This window comes from Amblyraja radiata, chromosome 1 (genome assembly GCF_010909765.2).
Source record: "Amblyraja radiata isolate CabotCenter1 chromosome 1, sAmbRad1.1.pri, whole genome shotgun sequence".
NCBI lineage: Eukaryota > Metazoa > Chordata > Chondrichthyes > Rajiformes > Rajidae > Amblyraja > Amblyraja radiata.
Genome location: NC_045956.1, coordinates 183,012,951 through 183,029,316, shown reverse-complemented (window position 1 = coordinate 183,029,316; position 16,366 = coordinate 183,012,951). Strand labels below are relative to the sequence as shown.

The window sequence follows — 16,366 nt, the reverse complement described above, 5'->3', positions numbered from 1 at the left end:
GCCTCGACAGCGGTGAAGCCTCGGCGGCAATGCCTTGCAGGTGGACCTGTGGCCGATGAGAGCATGGGGGGAGGCGCCGTGAGGGAGGGGGAAGAATAATGGACAATGGGGAACCAGCGTGGGGGGAACCGCTGTCGGTGGGAGAACAAAGGAGGAACAGGCGGGGGTACTTTGTAACTTTGCCAGCGCCGGAGGTGGCTGTTATTTGTACACATTGTGTATGCAAGCTCTAGATCTCACTGTGCATAGTCACATGTGACAATAAAGTATTCCAATCGCATCATACACCCACCAGTGAAAAAGTTACCCCCCAGATTCCAATTAAATCTTCTCCCCTTCACCTTAAACCTATGTCCTCTGGTCCTCGATTCCCCTACTCCGGGTGAAAGACTCTGTGCATCTACCCGATCTATTCTTCTCATGCACCTCTATAAGATCACCCCTCATCCTCTTGTGCTCCAAAGAATAGAGCCCCAGTCTACTCAACCTCTCCCTATAGCTCAGACCCTCGAGTCCTGGCAACATCCTCGTATAGTCCGCAGCTATTTAGAATATACATTAATGATTTAGATGAAGGGATTCAATGTAACATTAGCAAATTTGCAGATGACACAAAGCTGGGTGGCAGTGTGAACTGTGAGGAGGATACTATGAAGATGCAGGGTGACTTGGATAGGTTGGGTGAGTGGGCAGATGCATGGCAGATGCAGTTTAATGTGGATAAATGTGGGGTTATCCACTTTGGTAGCAAAAACAGGAAGGCAGATTATTATCTGAATATTGTCAAGTTGGGAAAAGGGGAAGCACAATGAGATCTGGGGAGTCTTTGTTCATCAATCACTGAAAGTAAGCATGCAGGTACAGCGGGCAGTGAAGAAAGCTAATGGCATGTTGGTCTTCATAACAAGAGGAGTTGAGTACAGGAGCAAAGAGGTCCTTCTGCAGTTGTACAGGGCCCTGGTGAGACCACACCTGGAGAATTGTGTGCAGTTTTGATCTCCACATTTGAGGAAGGACATTCTTGCTATTGAGGGAGTGCAGCGTAGGATCACGAGGATGACGGGACTGTCATATGCTGAGAGAATGGAGCGGCTGGGTTTGTATACATTGGAGTTTAGAAGGGTGCGAGGGGATCTTATTGAAACATATATGATTATTAAGGGATTGGACACACTAGAGGCAGGAAACAAGTTCCCGATGTTGGGGGAGGCCAGAACCAGGGGCCACAGTTTAAGAATAAGGGGTAAGCCATTTAGAACGGAGATGAAGAAAAACATTTTCACCCAGAGAGTTGTGAATCTGTGGAATTCTCTAACTCAGAAGGCGGTGGAGGCAGGTTCTCTGGATACTTTCAAGAGAGAGTTAGATAGAACTCTTAAAGATAGTGGAGTCAAGGGGTATGGGGAGAAGGAAGGAACGGGGTACTGATTGTGGATGATCAGCCATGATCACAGTGAATGGCTCGAATGGCCGAATAGCCTACTCCTGCACCTATTGTCTATTATCTAAAGTCGGTACTCAAAACGTTTAGTGTTTTCCAAAGCGATAACAGTCATGGAGTCATAGTCACTTAATCATGTACATGTAAAATAAGCCCTTCAGCCCAACTCAGCAATTTGCAGCAATACATAGAGGTACCTACTAGAGAAGGGGCGGTGCTGGACCTCCTGTTAGGAAATGAGACGGGTCAGGTGGCAGAGGTATGCGTTGGGGAACAGTTCGGGACCAGTGATCACAATACCATTAGTTTCAATATAATTATGGAGAGGGTCAGAACTGGACCTAGGGTTCAGATTTTTGATTGGAGAAAGGCTCTTTGAGGAGATGCGAAAGGATTTAAAAGGAGTAAATTGGGACAGTTTGTTTTATGGGAAAGATGTGGAAGAGAAATGGAGGACATTTAAAGGGGAAATTTTAAGATTACAGAATCTTTATGTCCCTGTTCGGTTGAAAGGAAATAGTAAAAATTGGAAAGAGCCCTGGTTTTCAAGGGAAATTGGACACTTGGTTCGGAAAAAGAGAGAGATCTACAATAATTATAGGCAGCATGGAGTAAATGAGGTGCTTGAGGAGTATAGGTGGCCAGGTGGCCCAGCCGCCGAAAGGACTCTCCCGACGCCGGGGCAAGACCACCCGGTTAGAACGGCCAGGGACATCGGGCCTCCGTAGAGGCAATTGCGGTGGCCTAAATAGGCCTGACTTTGGGGTGTACATGGGGTGGGGACTGGACATTGTGCCTTCCCCCACAGTGCTATCCATTGTGGGGGGATGATTTTTTTGTCTAATTGTAGTCCTGTAGGTCTGTGTCCAAGATGGCTGCCGTGAAGAGAGAGTGGACGCTGGCGCGCTTTGGCTGCCGCTGCTCTCTCTTCACACTGTGTTTTTGATTTTCTGTTTTTGGATTGAATTCTGTTTTTAATTTGTGTCTCTGTGATGTCTTTATTACTTGTTATATTCCGATTATATGTTATTCCGATTACTATGTAAGGTGTCCTTGAGATATCTGAAAGGCGCCCATTAAATAAAATTTATTATTATTATTATTATAAAGAATGTAAAAAGAATCTTAAGAAAGAAATTAGAAAAGCTAAAAGATATGAGGTTGCTTTGGCAAGTAAGGTGAAAGTAAATCCAAAGGGGTTCTACAGCTATATTAATAGCAAAAGGATAACGAGGGATAAAATTGGTCCATTAGAGAGTCAGAGTGGACAGCTATCTGCAAAGCCAAAAGAGATGGGGGAGATATTGAACAATTTCTTTTCTTCAGTAATCACCTCATTATGTGAGGTAAGGGAAACAAGTAGAGTAGCTATGGAAACTATGAGATTCAAAGAAGAGGAAGTACTGACACTTTTGAGAAATATAAAAGTGGATAAGTCTCCAGGTCCGGACAGGATATTCCCTAGGACATTGAGGGAAGTTGGTGTAGAAATAGCAGGGGCTATGACAGAAATATTTCAAATGTCATTAGAAACGGGAATAGTGCCGGAGGATTGGCGTACTGCGCATGTTGTTCCATTGTTTAAAAAGGGGTCTAAGAGTAAACCTAGCAATTATAGACCTGTTAGTTTGACGTCAGTGGTGGGCAAATTAATGGAAAGGATACTTAGAGATAATATATATAAGCATCTGGATAAACAGGGTCTGATTAGGAACAGTCAACATGGATTTGTGCCTGGAAGGTCATGTTTGACTAATCTTCTTGAATTTTTTGAAGAGGTTACTCGTGAAATTGATGAGGGTAAAGCAGTGGATGTTGTATATATGGACTTCAGTAAGGCCTTTAACAAGGTTCCTCACGGAAGGTTGGTTAAGAAGGTTCAATTGTTGGGTATTAATGGTGGAGTAGCAAGATGGATTCAACAGTGGCTGAATGGGAGATGCCAGAGAGTAATGGTGGATGGTTGTTTGTCAGGTTGGAGGCCAGTGACTAGTGGGATGCCACAGGGATCTGTGTTGGGTCCACTGTTGTTTGTCATATACATCAATGATCTGGATGATGGTGTGGTAAATTGGATTAGTAAGTATGCAGATGATACTAAGATAGGTGGGGGCGTGGATAATGAAGTAGATTTTCAAAGTCTACAGAGAGATTTATGCCAGTTGGAAGAGTGGGCTGAAAGATGGCAGATGGAGTTTAATGCTGATAAGTGTGAGGTGCTACATCTTGGCAGGACAAATCAAAATAGAACGTACATGGTAAATGGTAGGGAATTGAAGAATGCAGGTGAACAGAGGGATCTTGGAATAACTTTGCACAGTTCCCTGAAAGTGGAATCTCATGTAGATAGGGTGGTAAAGAAAGCTTTTGGTGTGCTGGCCTTTATAAATCAGAGTATTGAGTATAGAAGGTACACAAAATTGCTGGGGAAACTCAGCGGGTGCAGCAGCATCTATGGAGCGAAGGAAATAGGCGACGTTTCGGGCCGAAACCCTTCTTCAGACTGATGGGGGGTGGGGGGGGAGGGGAAAGAAAGAAGGAAAAGGGGAGGAGGAGGAGGAGGAGCCCGAGAGCGGGCGGATGGGAGGGTGGGAGGAGACAGCTAGAGGGTTAAGGAAGGGGAGGAGACAGCAAGGGCTAGCCAAATTGGGAGAATTCAATGTTAATGCCATAAGGACGCAAGGTCCCCAGACGGAATATGAGGTGCTGTTCCTCCAATTTCCGCTGTTGCTCACTCTGGCAATGGAGGAGACCCAGGACAGAGAGGTCGGATTGGGAATGGGAGGGGGAGTTGAAGTGCTGAGCCACCGGGAGGTCAGGTAGGTTATTGCGGACTGAGCGGAGGTGTTCGGCGAAACGATCGCCCAACCTACGCTTGGTCTCACCGATGTAAATCAGCTGACATCTAGAGCAGCGGATGCAGTAGATGAGGTTGGAGGAGATACAGGTGAACCTTTGTCGCACCTGGAACGACTGCTTGGGACCTTGAATGGAGTCGAGGGGGGAGGTGAAGGGACAGGTGTTGCATTTCTTGCGGTTGCAACGGAAAGTGCCCGGGGAGGGGGTGGTGCGGGAGGGAAGGGAAGGGAAGAATTGACAAGGGAGTTGCGGAGGGAGCGGTCTTTGCGGAAGGCAGACATGGGGGGAGATGGGAAGATGTGGCGAGTGGTGGGGTCACGTTGGAGGTGGCGGAAATGGCGGAGGATTATGTGTTGTATTTGCCGGCTGGTGGGGTGAAAGGTGAGGACCAGAGGGACTCTGCCCTTGTTGCGTGTGCGGGGATGGGGAGAGAGAGCAGTGTTACGGGGTATGGATGAGACCCTGGTGTGAGCCTCATCTATGGTGGCGGAGGGGAATCCCCGTTCCCTGAAGAATGAGGACATTTCCGATGCCCTGGTATGAAATGTCTCATCCTGGGAACAGATGCGGCGTAAGCGGAGGAATTGGGAGTAGGGGATGGAGTCTTTACAGGGGGCAGGGTGGGAAGACGTGTAGTCCAGATAGCCATGTGAGTCAGTGGGTTTGTAATGTATGTCGGTCAGGAGTCTGTCCTCTGCGATGGAGATGGTGAGGTCAAGGAATGGTAGGGAAGTGTCGGAAATCGTCCAGGTGTATTGGAGTGCCGGATGGAAGTTGGTGGTGAAGTGGATGAAGTCAGTCAGTTGTGTGTAGGTGCAGGAGGTGGCACCAAAGCAGTCGTCAATGTAACGGAGGTAGAGGTCGGGGATGGGATTAAAGTTGGGATGTAATGTTAAAATTGTACAAGGCATTGGTGAGGCCAATTCTGGAGTATGGGGTACAATTTTGGTCGCCTAATTATAGGAAGGATGTCAACAAAATAGAGAGAGTACAGAGGAGATTTACTAGAATGTTGCCTGGGTTTCAGCAACTAAGTTACAGAGAAAGGTTGAACAAGTTAGGGCTTTATTCTTTAGAGCGCAGAAGGTTAAGGGGGGACTTGATAGAGGTCTTTAAAATGATGAGAGGGATAGACAGAGTTGATGTGGATAAGCTTTTCCCACTGAGAGTAGGGAAGATTCAAACAAGAGGACATGACTTGAGAATTAAGGGACAGAAGTTTAGGGGTAAAATGAGGGGGAACTTCTTTACTCAGAGAGTGGTGGCTGTGTGGAATGAGCTTCCAGTGAAGGTGGTGGAGGCAGGTTCGTTTTTATCATTTAAAAATAAATTGGATAGTTATATGGACGGGAAAGGAATGGAGGGTTATGGTCTGAGTGCAGGTAGATGGGACTAGGGGAGAATACGTGTTCGGCACGGACTAGAAGGGTCCAGATGGCCTGTTTCCGTGCTGTAATTGTTATATGGTTATATGGTTATAACTCATGCATGCCGACCAAGGTGCCTTATCTATGCTGCTCCAATACCGTATGCCTTCTTTACCACGCCAACTACTTGTGTTGTACTTGCAGTAAGCTATGAACTTGGACTCTGATCCCTCTGCATCTCTCTGCCGAAATCCAAGAACGATTTGATAGAGGACTTCAAGCTGCTACACACCTTCTGTCGTGAATACATTCCTTCTTCTCCTCATCCCAGCCACATGATAGAATCCTCGCCAGGAGACAGGCATCACAGCGGGAATACCGGCTGCAGTTCACTGCGGGAAACTGGACTACCCTGGTAGATGATCCGATGTAGACAAATCCCTGGAAAACAACAGAGCACAATTCACATATCCTCAACACAATTCATATAGTACACCAATGCCTCGACTCCCTCAGAAGGCTTAGGAAGTTTGGCATGTCCCCTACAACTCTCAACAACTTCTACAGTAGCGCCGCAGGAAGCATTTTATCGGGATGCATCACAGCACGGTTTGGGAACAGCTCCATCCAAGACCGCAAGAAATTGCAGCGAATTGTGGACGCAGCCCAGACCATCACACAAACCGACCTCCCTTCCATTGACTCCATCTACACCTCACGCTGCCTCGGCAAGGCCAGCAGCATCATCAAGGACCAGTCGCACACCGGTAACTCCCTCTTCTCCCCTCCCCCATCAGGCAAAAGGTATAGAAGTGTGAAAACGCACACCTCCAGATTCAGGGACAGTTTCTTCCCAGCTGTTATCAGGCACCTGAACCATCCTACCACAACCAGAGAGCAGTGCTAAATAACTGTTCATCTCTTTGACAACCCTCGGATTGTAATCATGTATTGTCTTTCTGCTGACTGGATAGCACGCAACAAAAGCTTTTCACTGTACCTTGGTACACGTGACAATAAACTAAACTAAAACTGATATGAACTCCATTTCAGTGACCAATTGAAAGGCCTGGTTAGATTGGATGTGGAGAAGATGTTTCCAATAGTGGGAGAGTCTAGGACCAGAGGTCACAACCTCAGAATTAAAGGACATTTCTTTAGGGAGGAGGTGATGAAGAATTTATTTCTTCAGAGGGTGGTGAATCTGTGAAATTAATTGCCACCAAAGGCTGTGGAGGCCAACGGATATTGTTAAGGCCTAGATAGATAAGATTCTTGATTAGTGCGGGTGTCAGGGGTTATTGGGAGAGGGCAGAATGGGGTTAAGAGGGAGAGATAGACCGGCCATGATTAAATGGTTGAGTAGACTTGACGGGCCGAATGGCCTAATTCTACTCCTTTCACTTATGAAAAGAAGTACTAGTACTGACACAAAGGTGGTATAAGTTTGCATCAGAACACCTGACTGACGATGGCCTTTAGTTCATGGCTCAATGCAATGCACTGGTTCTGCATGTAAAGATTGAGAGTCAAGTGTATTTAATGGGTGTGTGTAGTGACAACAGAACAATTAAACACTTGCTGCAGTTTCATAGGCCCATTAAGACAACAATACAACAAATAAATACACAACAATCAATAATACTGGGTAACCAAACCATTGTGCAAATTCCATAGTACAACCAAACAAAGTCTAGAGTTGACCACAGTTGCTGAAGTAGTGATTAGTAAGAATGTCATTGTCCTAACTGGAACACATGACAATAAAACTCTCTTGATGCTATATTTAAGAGGGAGTTAGATGTGGCCCTTGTGGCTAAAGGGATCAGGGGGTATGGAGAGAAGGCAGGTACAGGATACTGAGTTGGATGATCAGCCATGATCATATTGAATGGCGGTGCAGGCTCGAAGGGCCGAATGGCCTACTCCTGCATCTATTTTCTATGTTTCTATGTTTATACCGTTCAGTTTAGTTTATTGCCACGTGTACCGAGGTACAGTGAAAAGCTTTTGTTGCATGCTAGATCAATACATGATTATAATTTCCAACGTGACCCCACCACTGGCCACATCTTCCCATCTCCTCCCCTGTCTGCTTTCCGCAGAGACCGCTCCCTCCGTAACTCCCCCGAAAATTCGTCCCTTCCCACCCGAACCACCCCCTCTCCGAGCACTTTCCCTTGCAACCGCAGGAAATGCTGCACTTGTCGCTTTACCTTCCCCCCCCTTGAGTCAAGGACCCAAGCAGTCTTTCCAGGTTTTGCAGAGGTTCACCTTCACCTCCTCCAACCTCATCTTTTGCATCCGCTGCTCTAGATGTCAACTGCTCTACATCGGTGAGACCAAGCGCAGGCTTGGCGATCGCTTCGCCCAACACCTCCGCTCGGTCTGCATTAACCAACCTGATCTCCCGGTGGCTCAGCATTTCAACTCCCCCTCCCATTCCGAATCCGTCTTTTCTGTCCAGGGCCTCCTCCATGGCCAGAGTGAGGACCACCGTAAATTGGAGGAACAGCAATTTCGCTTGGGTAGTCTGCACCCCAACGGTATGAACATTGACTTCTCTAATTTCAGGTACTCCCTACTTTCTCCTCCCCTTCTCAGCTCTCCCTCAGCCCTCTGGCTCCTCTTCCTTTCTTCTCCCCCCCTCCACCACTCTCACATCATTCTGAAGAAGGGTTTCGACCCGAAACGTTGCCTATTTCCTTCGCTCCATAGATGCTGCCGCACCCGCTGAGTTTCTCCAGCATTTTTGTCTACCTTCAATTTTCCAGCATCTGCAGTTCTTTCTTAAACATGATTGCAATCAAGCCATCTACAGTGTATAGAAACATGATAAGGGAATAAGGTTTTGAGCAAGGTAAAGCCAACAATGTCCGATCAAGGATAGACTGGGGGTCACCCATGAGGCAGTTAATAGTTCAGCACTACTCTCTGGTTGTGGTTGGATGATTCAATATTCAAGAGCCTGATAGTTGCTGGGAAGAAGCTGTTTAGTTGAGTTTAGTTTAGATACACCACGGAAAAAGGCCCTTCAGTCCAACAAGTCCGTGCCGACCAGTGATCCCCGTACACTAGCACTATCCTACACACTAGGGAAAATTTACAATTTTTACCGAAACCAATTAACCTAAAAACATGCACATCTTTGGAGTGTTGGAGAAAACCGGAGCATCTGGAGAAAACCTACACGGTCGAGGGGAGAATGTACAAACTCCGTACAGACAGCACCCGTAGTCAGGATCGATCCCGGGTCTCTGGCGCTGTGAGGCAGCAACTCTACCACATTGTTGAACCAGGTGGTCACGGTTTTCAAGAATATTGTACCTTCTTCACTGGCAGTAGCGAGATGAAAGTGTGGACAAGGTAGTGTTTCTTTGATGATATTATTCCAGTAAACAACGGAAAAAGAAGCTTTGCATAGAACTGTACTTCAAAGGTTTATGTAGAGAGGCCTATTACATTCAGAGGCAGCATTTCTGGTATGCTTAGAGACTGAGTGCTACATCTTTCTGCCTTCCGCAGAGACCGTTCCCTCCGCAACTCCATAGTTAACTCATCCCTTCCCACCCAAACCACACCCTCCCCAGGTACCACCCATTCCTTTTCTCCAGAGATGCTGTCTGACCTGCTAAGTTACTCCAGCTTTTTGTGTCTATCTACGACCTTTAGAGTTAGTTTCATAGCTTGCTTCCTGAGCACATCAATTAGCAAATAGCCCAGCATTAAATTAAATGTCAAATATAAAAAAGACAGCAGAGTGTCACAGTGGCGCAGATGTAGAGTTGCTGCCTCACAGCGCCAGAGACCCAGGTTCGATCCCGGCTACGGGTGCTGTCTGTACGGAGTTTACACTTTCTCCCTGTGACCACGTGGGTTTTCTCCGGGTGCTCTGGTTTCCTCCCACACGACAAAGTCATACAGGTTTGTAGGTTGATCAGCTTGGTATAATTGTCCCTAGCGTGTGTAGGATAGTGCTAGTGTATGGGGTCATCACTGGTCAACAAGGACGTAGTGGGCCAAAGGGCCTGTATCTGCACTGTTTCTCGAACAAGAGGAGTCGAGTATAGGAACAAAGAGGTCCTTCTGCGGTTGTACAGGGCCCTAGTGCGACCACACCTGGAGTATTGTGTGCAGTTTTGGTCCCCTAATTTGAGGAAGGAAATTCTTGCTTTTGAGGGAGTGCAGAGTAGGTTTACTAGGTTAATTCCTGGGATGGCGGGACTGTCATATGCTGAGAGAATGGAGCAGCTGGGCTTGTACACTCTGGAGTTTAGAAGGATGAGAGGCAATCTCATTGAAACATATAAGATTATTAAGGGTTTGGACACGCTGGAGGCAGGAAACATGTACCCGATGTTGGGGGATTCCAGAACCAGGGGCCACAGTTTAAGAATAAGGAGTAAGCCATTTAGAACGGAGACGAGGAAACATTTTTTCTCACAGAGAGTGGTGAGTCTGTGGAATTCTCTGCGTCAGAGGGCGGTGGAGGCCGGTTCTCTGGATACTTTCAAGAGAGAGCTAGACAGGGCTCTTAAAGATAGCGGAGTCAGGGGATATGGGGAGAAGGCAGGAACGGGGTACTATTGGGGATGATCAGCCATGATCACATTGAATGGCGGTGCTGGCTCGAAGGGCCAAATGGCCTACTCCTGCACCTATTGTCTATTGTCAAAAGTAAAGTCTAAAGCAGATGTTGGAAATGGGAAGAAACGTCCTGTCCTGAGGCTGGATCTTGAGCACAAACGTCAAGGTAAAAATCTAACAAATATAATTCTTAGATCAACTTTCACAGAATTAAAACACAATTTCAATGAGTTCAATAGAAAATGGATCATAAATTGCAGAGGCGTGCAATGCAAAATGTGTGGAACAACAAGACTGCTAAAAAGAAAATGCCGTCCATATTTTAAAAATAATGATATTTAATGTTTTTATTTACTACTAGACCAAGGGGGACCCGTTGGGTCCTGCCCCCTCAACGCGCAGTTGCGGGGGGGGCGGCCTTCGGCGTCACACACACTAACCAACCCCACACACAGACACACTAACCTCCCCATTGATATTATATGACAAATAAATTGTATCGTATCGTATATTAATATTATACATTCGCTCCTTTTACCCCATCCCCCGCCCATCCACTCACACATAACCCCCAACTTTGCAGGCATGGCTAGAGAGGGGGGGGGGGGGGGGGGGTGAGGGGGGGGCACGGCGTTCGGTTGATTGGAATCCTTACCTTCCGTAGTGCAATGTTCAGGACTTTCTCATCAGGTTTAAAGATGATATAGTCCTCCACCACAAGAACTTTGGAGCCACTCATCACTGCTTTATGCAAATGTCCGGTTTCTGAATGAAAAATAAATACAAATCAAATGTTTTTTTCTTTATTTGAGCCAAATCAGGTCCCTCTTGAAATGATTGCAATATTGATTCATAACGTGCTTCCATTCTTTGGTTAAACGCTTCCTCATGCAGCAATCTATGCAGAACAATGGTGGATTTCTTGGAAAGTCTGTCAGCAATAGAGATAGATCACTCGGATAACAAGAGAGCTCCCCTGTGTTATTACCACATGAAGCTCAAGGAGAGAGTTATTCCCTCTTTATGGGCCGATAGGTCACCCAGGCCTAATGTGGATGATGCCAGAAATCTGCTGCGTAAGTACACCTACCATTGAGATGGTGGGGTCAAGGAAAGAGCGTTCACGTCGCGGCCCTGTTTCCACCAATCTTTCCACCGCCACGCACAAGAAGCGACAAGACACACACCACTGTATGCAGACGCCGAGAAGTGTGTTCAGCTCTGGGTGAACAACTTCTAATCTTGTGTGTGGACTCGATAAGAAGAAGATTGAGATGGTGTTGGATCGTGCCAACTCTCTGCATACTGGTCCTCAAAGACTCCTGCCTTCTCCAAAGACGTACCGGTTTGTAGGTTTGGTTAAATTGTAAATTGTCCCTAGTGTGTGTAGGATAGTGTTAGTGTGCGGGGATCGCTGGTCGGCGCGGACTCGGTGGGCCGTAGGGCCTGTTTCCGCGCTTTAATCGATAATGTTTTATTATTAATATTTAATGTTTTATGTGTCATTCCTAACTGTCACTGTATGTCATGTTGTCACTTGCGGGCGGCGCACCAAGGCAAATTCCTTGTATGTGAATACTTGGCCATTAGTCTTATTCATTCATTCATTTATCTCTAAAACTAAAACTGAAACAATAAATCTAAAATTCCAAGTTCGCATCCCCTTCACGATGGCTAAAGAAAGATAAGGTAGCGAATTTAATGACCATTGTCATTAATAGACAATAGACAATAGGTGCAGGAGTAGGCCATTCAGCCCTTCGAACCAGCATTCAATGTGATCATGGCTGATCATCCCCAATCAGTACCCCGTTCCTGCCTTCTCCACATATCCCCTGACTCCACTATTTTTAAGAGCCCTATCTAGCTCTCTCTTGAAAGTATCCAGAGAACCTGCCTCCACCGCCCTCTGAGGCAGAGAATTTCCACCACTCTCTGTGAGAAAAAGTGTTTCCTCGTCTCCGTTCTAAATGGCTTACCCCTTATTCTTAAACTGTGGCCCCTGGTTCTGGACTCCCCCAACATCGGGAACATGTTTCCTGCCTCTTGCGTGTCCAAGCCCTTAACAATCTTATATGTTACAATGAGTTTCCTCTCATCCTTCTAAACTCCAGAGTGTACAAGCCCAGCTGCTCCATTCTCTCAGCATATGACAGTCCCGCCATCCCGGGAATTAACCTTGTAATTAAGGGCCGCCACTGGCTCTGACATCCAACATCATGAGGAGTTGGGAGTCTGATGATGAGGCATTAGATAGAACATAGAACCTTACAGCACAGGAAGATGACCTTTGGCCCACAATGTGTGTGCCAAACATGATGCCTTGCTGATCTGATCTCACCTCCCTACACATGATCCATATCCCTCTGGTCCCTGCACTTGAGTTTGAGTTTAGTTTACTGTCTAACCAGTCAGCGAAAGACAATAATACATGATTACAATCAAGCCATCCACAGTGTACAGATACATGATAAAGAGATACATGATAAGAGGGAATAAAGTGAATAACGTTTGGAGCAAGATAAAGTCCAGTAAAGTCCGCTCAAAGGTCGACACATAATGCTGGAGTAACTCAGCGGGCCAGGCAGCATCTCTGGAGAGAAGGAATGGGTGAGGATTTGGGTCGAGACCCTTCAGTCTGAAGAAGTGTCTCCACCCGAAATGTCACCCATTCCTTCTCTCCAGAGATGCTGCCGGTCCCGCTGAGTTACTCCAGCATTTTGTGTCTACCTTCGATTTAAACCAGCATCTGCAGTTCTTTCTTACACAAAATCCGATCAAAAACAGTCCAAGGGTCTCCAATGAGGTAGATAGTAGCTCATGACCGCTCTCTAGTTGTTGGTGGGTTGGTTCAGTTGCCTGATAACAGCTGGGAATAAGCTGCCCCTGAATCTGGAGGTGTGCCTATCTAACATCCTATTAACGGCACTACTGTTTCTGCCTCCACCACCACCCCTGGCAATGTGTTCCAGGCCTCCACCAATCTCTGTAAAAAACTTGCCCCACTCATCTCCATTACACTTTCCCCCTCTCACTCTGCCCCCCCCTCTCACTCTGCCATCGGGCCCCGTAGCGGCGAATGCGGAGGCCTCAATAGGCCCGACTATGGGTGGACAAGGGGATGGGGACTGGACTTTGTGCCTTCCCTCACAGTGGGAACCATTGTGGGGGGATGTTTTTATGTTTTATGTTAAATTTCTTTATAATGTTATATTGTATTCTTATTAGTGTGCTGCAATGGCAACTCAAATTTCACTACACCAATTGGTGTATGTGACAATAAATGAACCTGTGAACCTAGTGTTGGACATTTCCACTCTGGGATAAAGCCCTGGATTCTGGTAAACCTCCTCTGCACCCTCTCCAAAGCTTCCGCATCTTTCCTGCAAATGGGCAACAGGAACTGCACGCAATCTTCCTCATGCAGCCTCGCCAAAGTTCTATAGAGATGCATCTTGACCTCTTAAGTCTTCTACTCAATGCCCCAAGCAATGAAGGCAAGCATACCATAATCTTAATCACTCTATCTACTTGTGTTGCCACCTTCAGTGAGCTATGAATTTGGCTCAACATCTCTCTGCACATCAACACTGTTATGGATCTTGCCATTAACTGTATACGTTCTCCTTACATTCAACCTCCCCAAAGAGCAACACCTAGTAATTGCTCGGGTTAAACTCCACCCGCCATTTCTCTGCCCAACCTGCAGCTGATCTATATCTTGCTGCATATTCCGACAGCCTTCCTCACTGTCTGCACCTTCTCCAATTTTGGTGTCGTCAGCAAACTGACTCACCAACCCATCTACATGTACATCTAGGTCATAAGGTCATAAGTGATAGGAGCAGGATTAGGCCGTTTGGCCCATCGTCTACTCCACCATTCTATCATGGCTGATCGATCTCTCCCTCCTAACCCCATTCTCCTGCCTTCTCCCCATAACCCCTGACACCCATACTAATTTATCTGCTTTAAAAAATATGCATTGACTTGGCCTCCACAGCCTTCTGTGGCAACGAATTCCACAGATTCACCACCCTCTGACTAAAGAAATTCCTCCTCATCTCCTTCCTAAAGGAACATCCTTTAATTCTGTGGCTGTGACCTCTGGTCCTAGATTCTCCCATCAGTGGAAACATCCTCTCCACATCCACTCTATCCTCCCAGAACGGGGTACTGTTTGGGGATGATCAGCCATGATCACATTGAATGGGGGTGCTGGCTCGAAGGGCCGAATGACCTCCACCTGCACATATTGTCTATTGTCTATCCAAGCCTTTCACTTGGTAGGTTTCAATGAGACCCCCCCTCATTCTTCTAAACTCCAGCGAGTACAAGCCCAGTGCTGACAAACACTCATCATATGGTCAAATATTGAAGGGGATGCAATAAAAGAGGATACAAGGCCTGAGAAAGAGAAGCAGCCAGGCTGCTATTTCAGAGGCTTGTCGCAACTTGTCACAACTTCACAATCTCACACTTCTGCTTCCAGAGCACAAATTTCTCTCTGAAATTATCAAAAGGGAAATTTTCAGGAGAAGCATTTCTAGAATTATAAAGATCTCGTGTCCTCCTCTTTTCTTGAATTTCTAATTTTAGCCATCTTTCTCCTAAGACGATTCTTCATAGAATAGACAATAGACAATAGACAATAGGTGCAGGAGTAGGCCATTCGAGCCAGCACCGCCATTCAATGTGATCATAGCTGATCATCCCCAATCAGTACCCCGTTCCTGTTTTAGACTTTAGAGAAGTGACTGTACAGATTTGTATGCCAACATTCTGCCTTCTCAGAGGAAGGATTAGTTTTAGTTTTAGAGATACAGCATGGAGTCAGGCACTTTGGCCCAGCGTGTCCACGCCGACCAGTGATCCCTGCATGCTTACACTACCCTGCACACACTAGGGACAATTTAACAAGTTAAACAATTATACCAAGCCAAATTAGCCTAGAAACCTGTACGATTTTTGGAGTGCGGGAGGAAGGTTCAAAGGTTCAAAGGTTGATTTATTGTCACATACACCTAGATGTAGTGAAATTCTTTTTTGCCAATGCAGCACATAAAAAAGAATACAAACATAACAATAATAAATAGCTTTAACATAAAAACATCCCCCCACAATGGTTCCCATTATGGGGGAAGGCACAAAGTCCAGTCCCATCCCCAATGTCCACCCATAGTCGGGCCTATTGAGGCCAACACAGTTGCCTCTACGGAGCACCTGGTGAAACCCACGCAGGTCACGGGGAGAATGTACAAACTCCGTACAGACAGCACCCGTGGTCAGGATGGAACCCGGGTCCCTGGCGCTGTGAGGCTGTAACTCTACCGCTGCACCACTGTACCGCTCTCTATAACTCTAACTCGGTGGCATCACGACCCAAGAGTGTTTAATTGGCGTATGTGCTGAAATGGAATATTGGCGTTCCCCAGAGGCTGGGGCCTGACAACTAGTATTGGGCCTCTGCAAGGTCTTGGTCAGTTTGTCACACTACAACAACTCGAGAATTGCCTGCGGGTTTGACAACAAAATCTGGGTTGGTCTGCAGTATGTGGAGTACTCGGTCATTCACTGGAGTTTAGAAGGATGAGGGGGATCTTAGAGAAACATATCAAATTATAAAAGGACTGGACAAGCTAGATGCAGGAAAAATGGTCCCAATGTGGGGCGAGTCCAGAACCAGGGGCCACAGTCTTAGAATAAAGGGGAGGTCATTTAAGACTGAGGTGAGAAAAAACGTTTTCACCCAGAGAGTTGTGAATTTATGGAATTCCCTGCTACAGAGGGCAGTGGAGGCCAAGTCACTGGATGGATTAAGAGAGAGTTAGATAGAGCTCTAGGGGCTAGTGGAGTCAAGGGTTATGGGGAGAAGGCAGGCACGGGTTATTGATAGGGGACGATCAGCCATGATCACAATGAATGGCGGTGCTGGCTCGAAGGGTCAAATGGCCTCCTCCTGCACCTATTTTCTATGTTTATATGTCAGATCGTTTGAAGGGAATGGGCAATTCAAGGCAGTCTACGTCATACCAATCAATCAGGAATGAGTGGGTTAACATATGATGAGTGCTTGACATCGGGTGCTGTATGTACAGAGCTTGTGCGTTCT

General features: G+C 46.5%; 1 protein-coding gene across 2 annotated transcripts in view; it reads right to left on the bottom strand.

The window, feature by feature from the left end:
- The window catches only part of sema4f (ssemaphorin 4F), a 146,345-nt gene that overhangs the window by 4,596 nt on the left and 125,383 nt on the right, over positions 1-16,366 (bottom strand). For both annotated transcript variants that reach the window (XM_033035806.1, XM_033035817.1), the window contains exons 11-12: positions 10,910-11,019; positions 5,960-6,108 (exon numbers count right to left, since the gene is read on the bottom strand). In XM_033035806.1, coding sequence (XP_032891697.1) covers positions 5,960-6,108; positions 10,910-11,019 — 259 coding nt within the window. The remainder of the gene's footprint in view (positions 1-5,959; positions 6,109-10,909; positions 11,020-16,366) is intronic.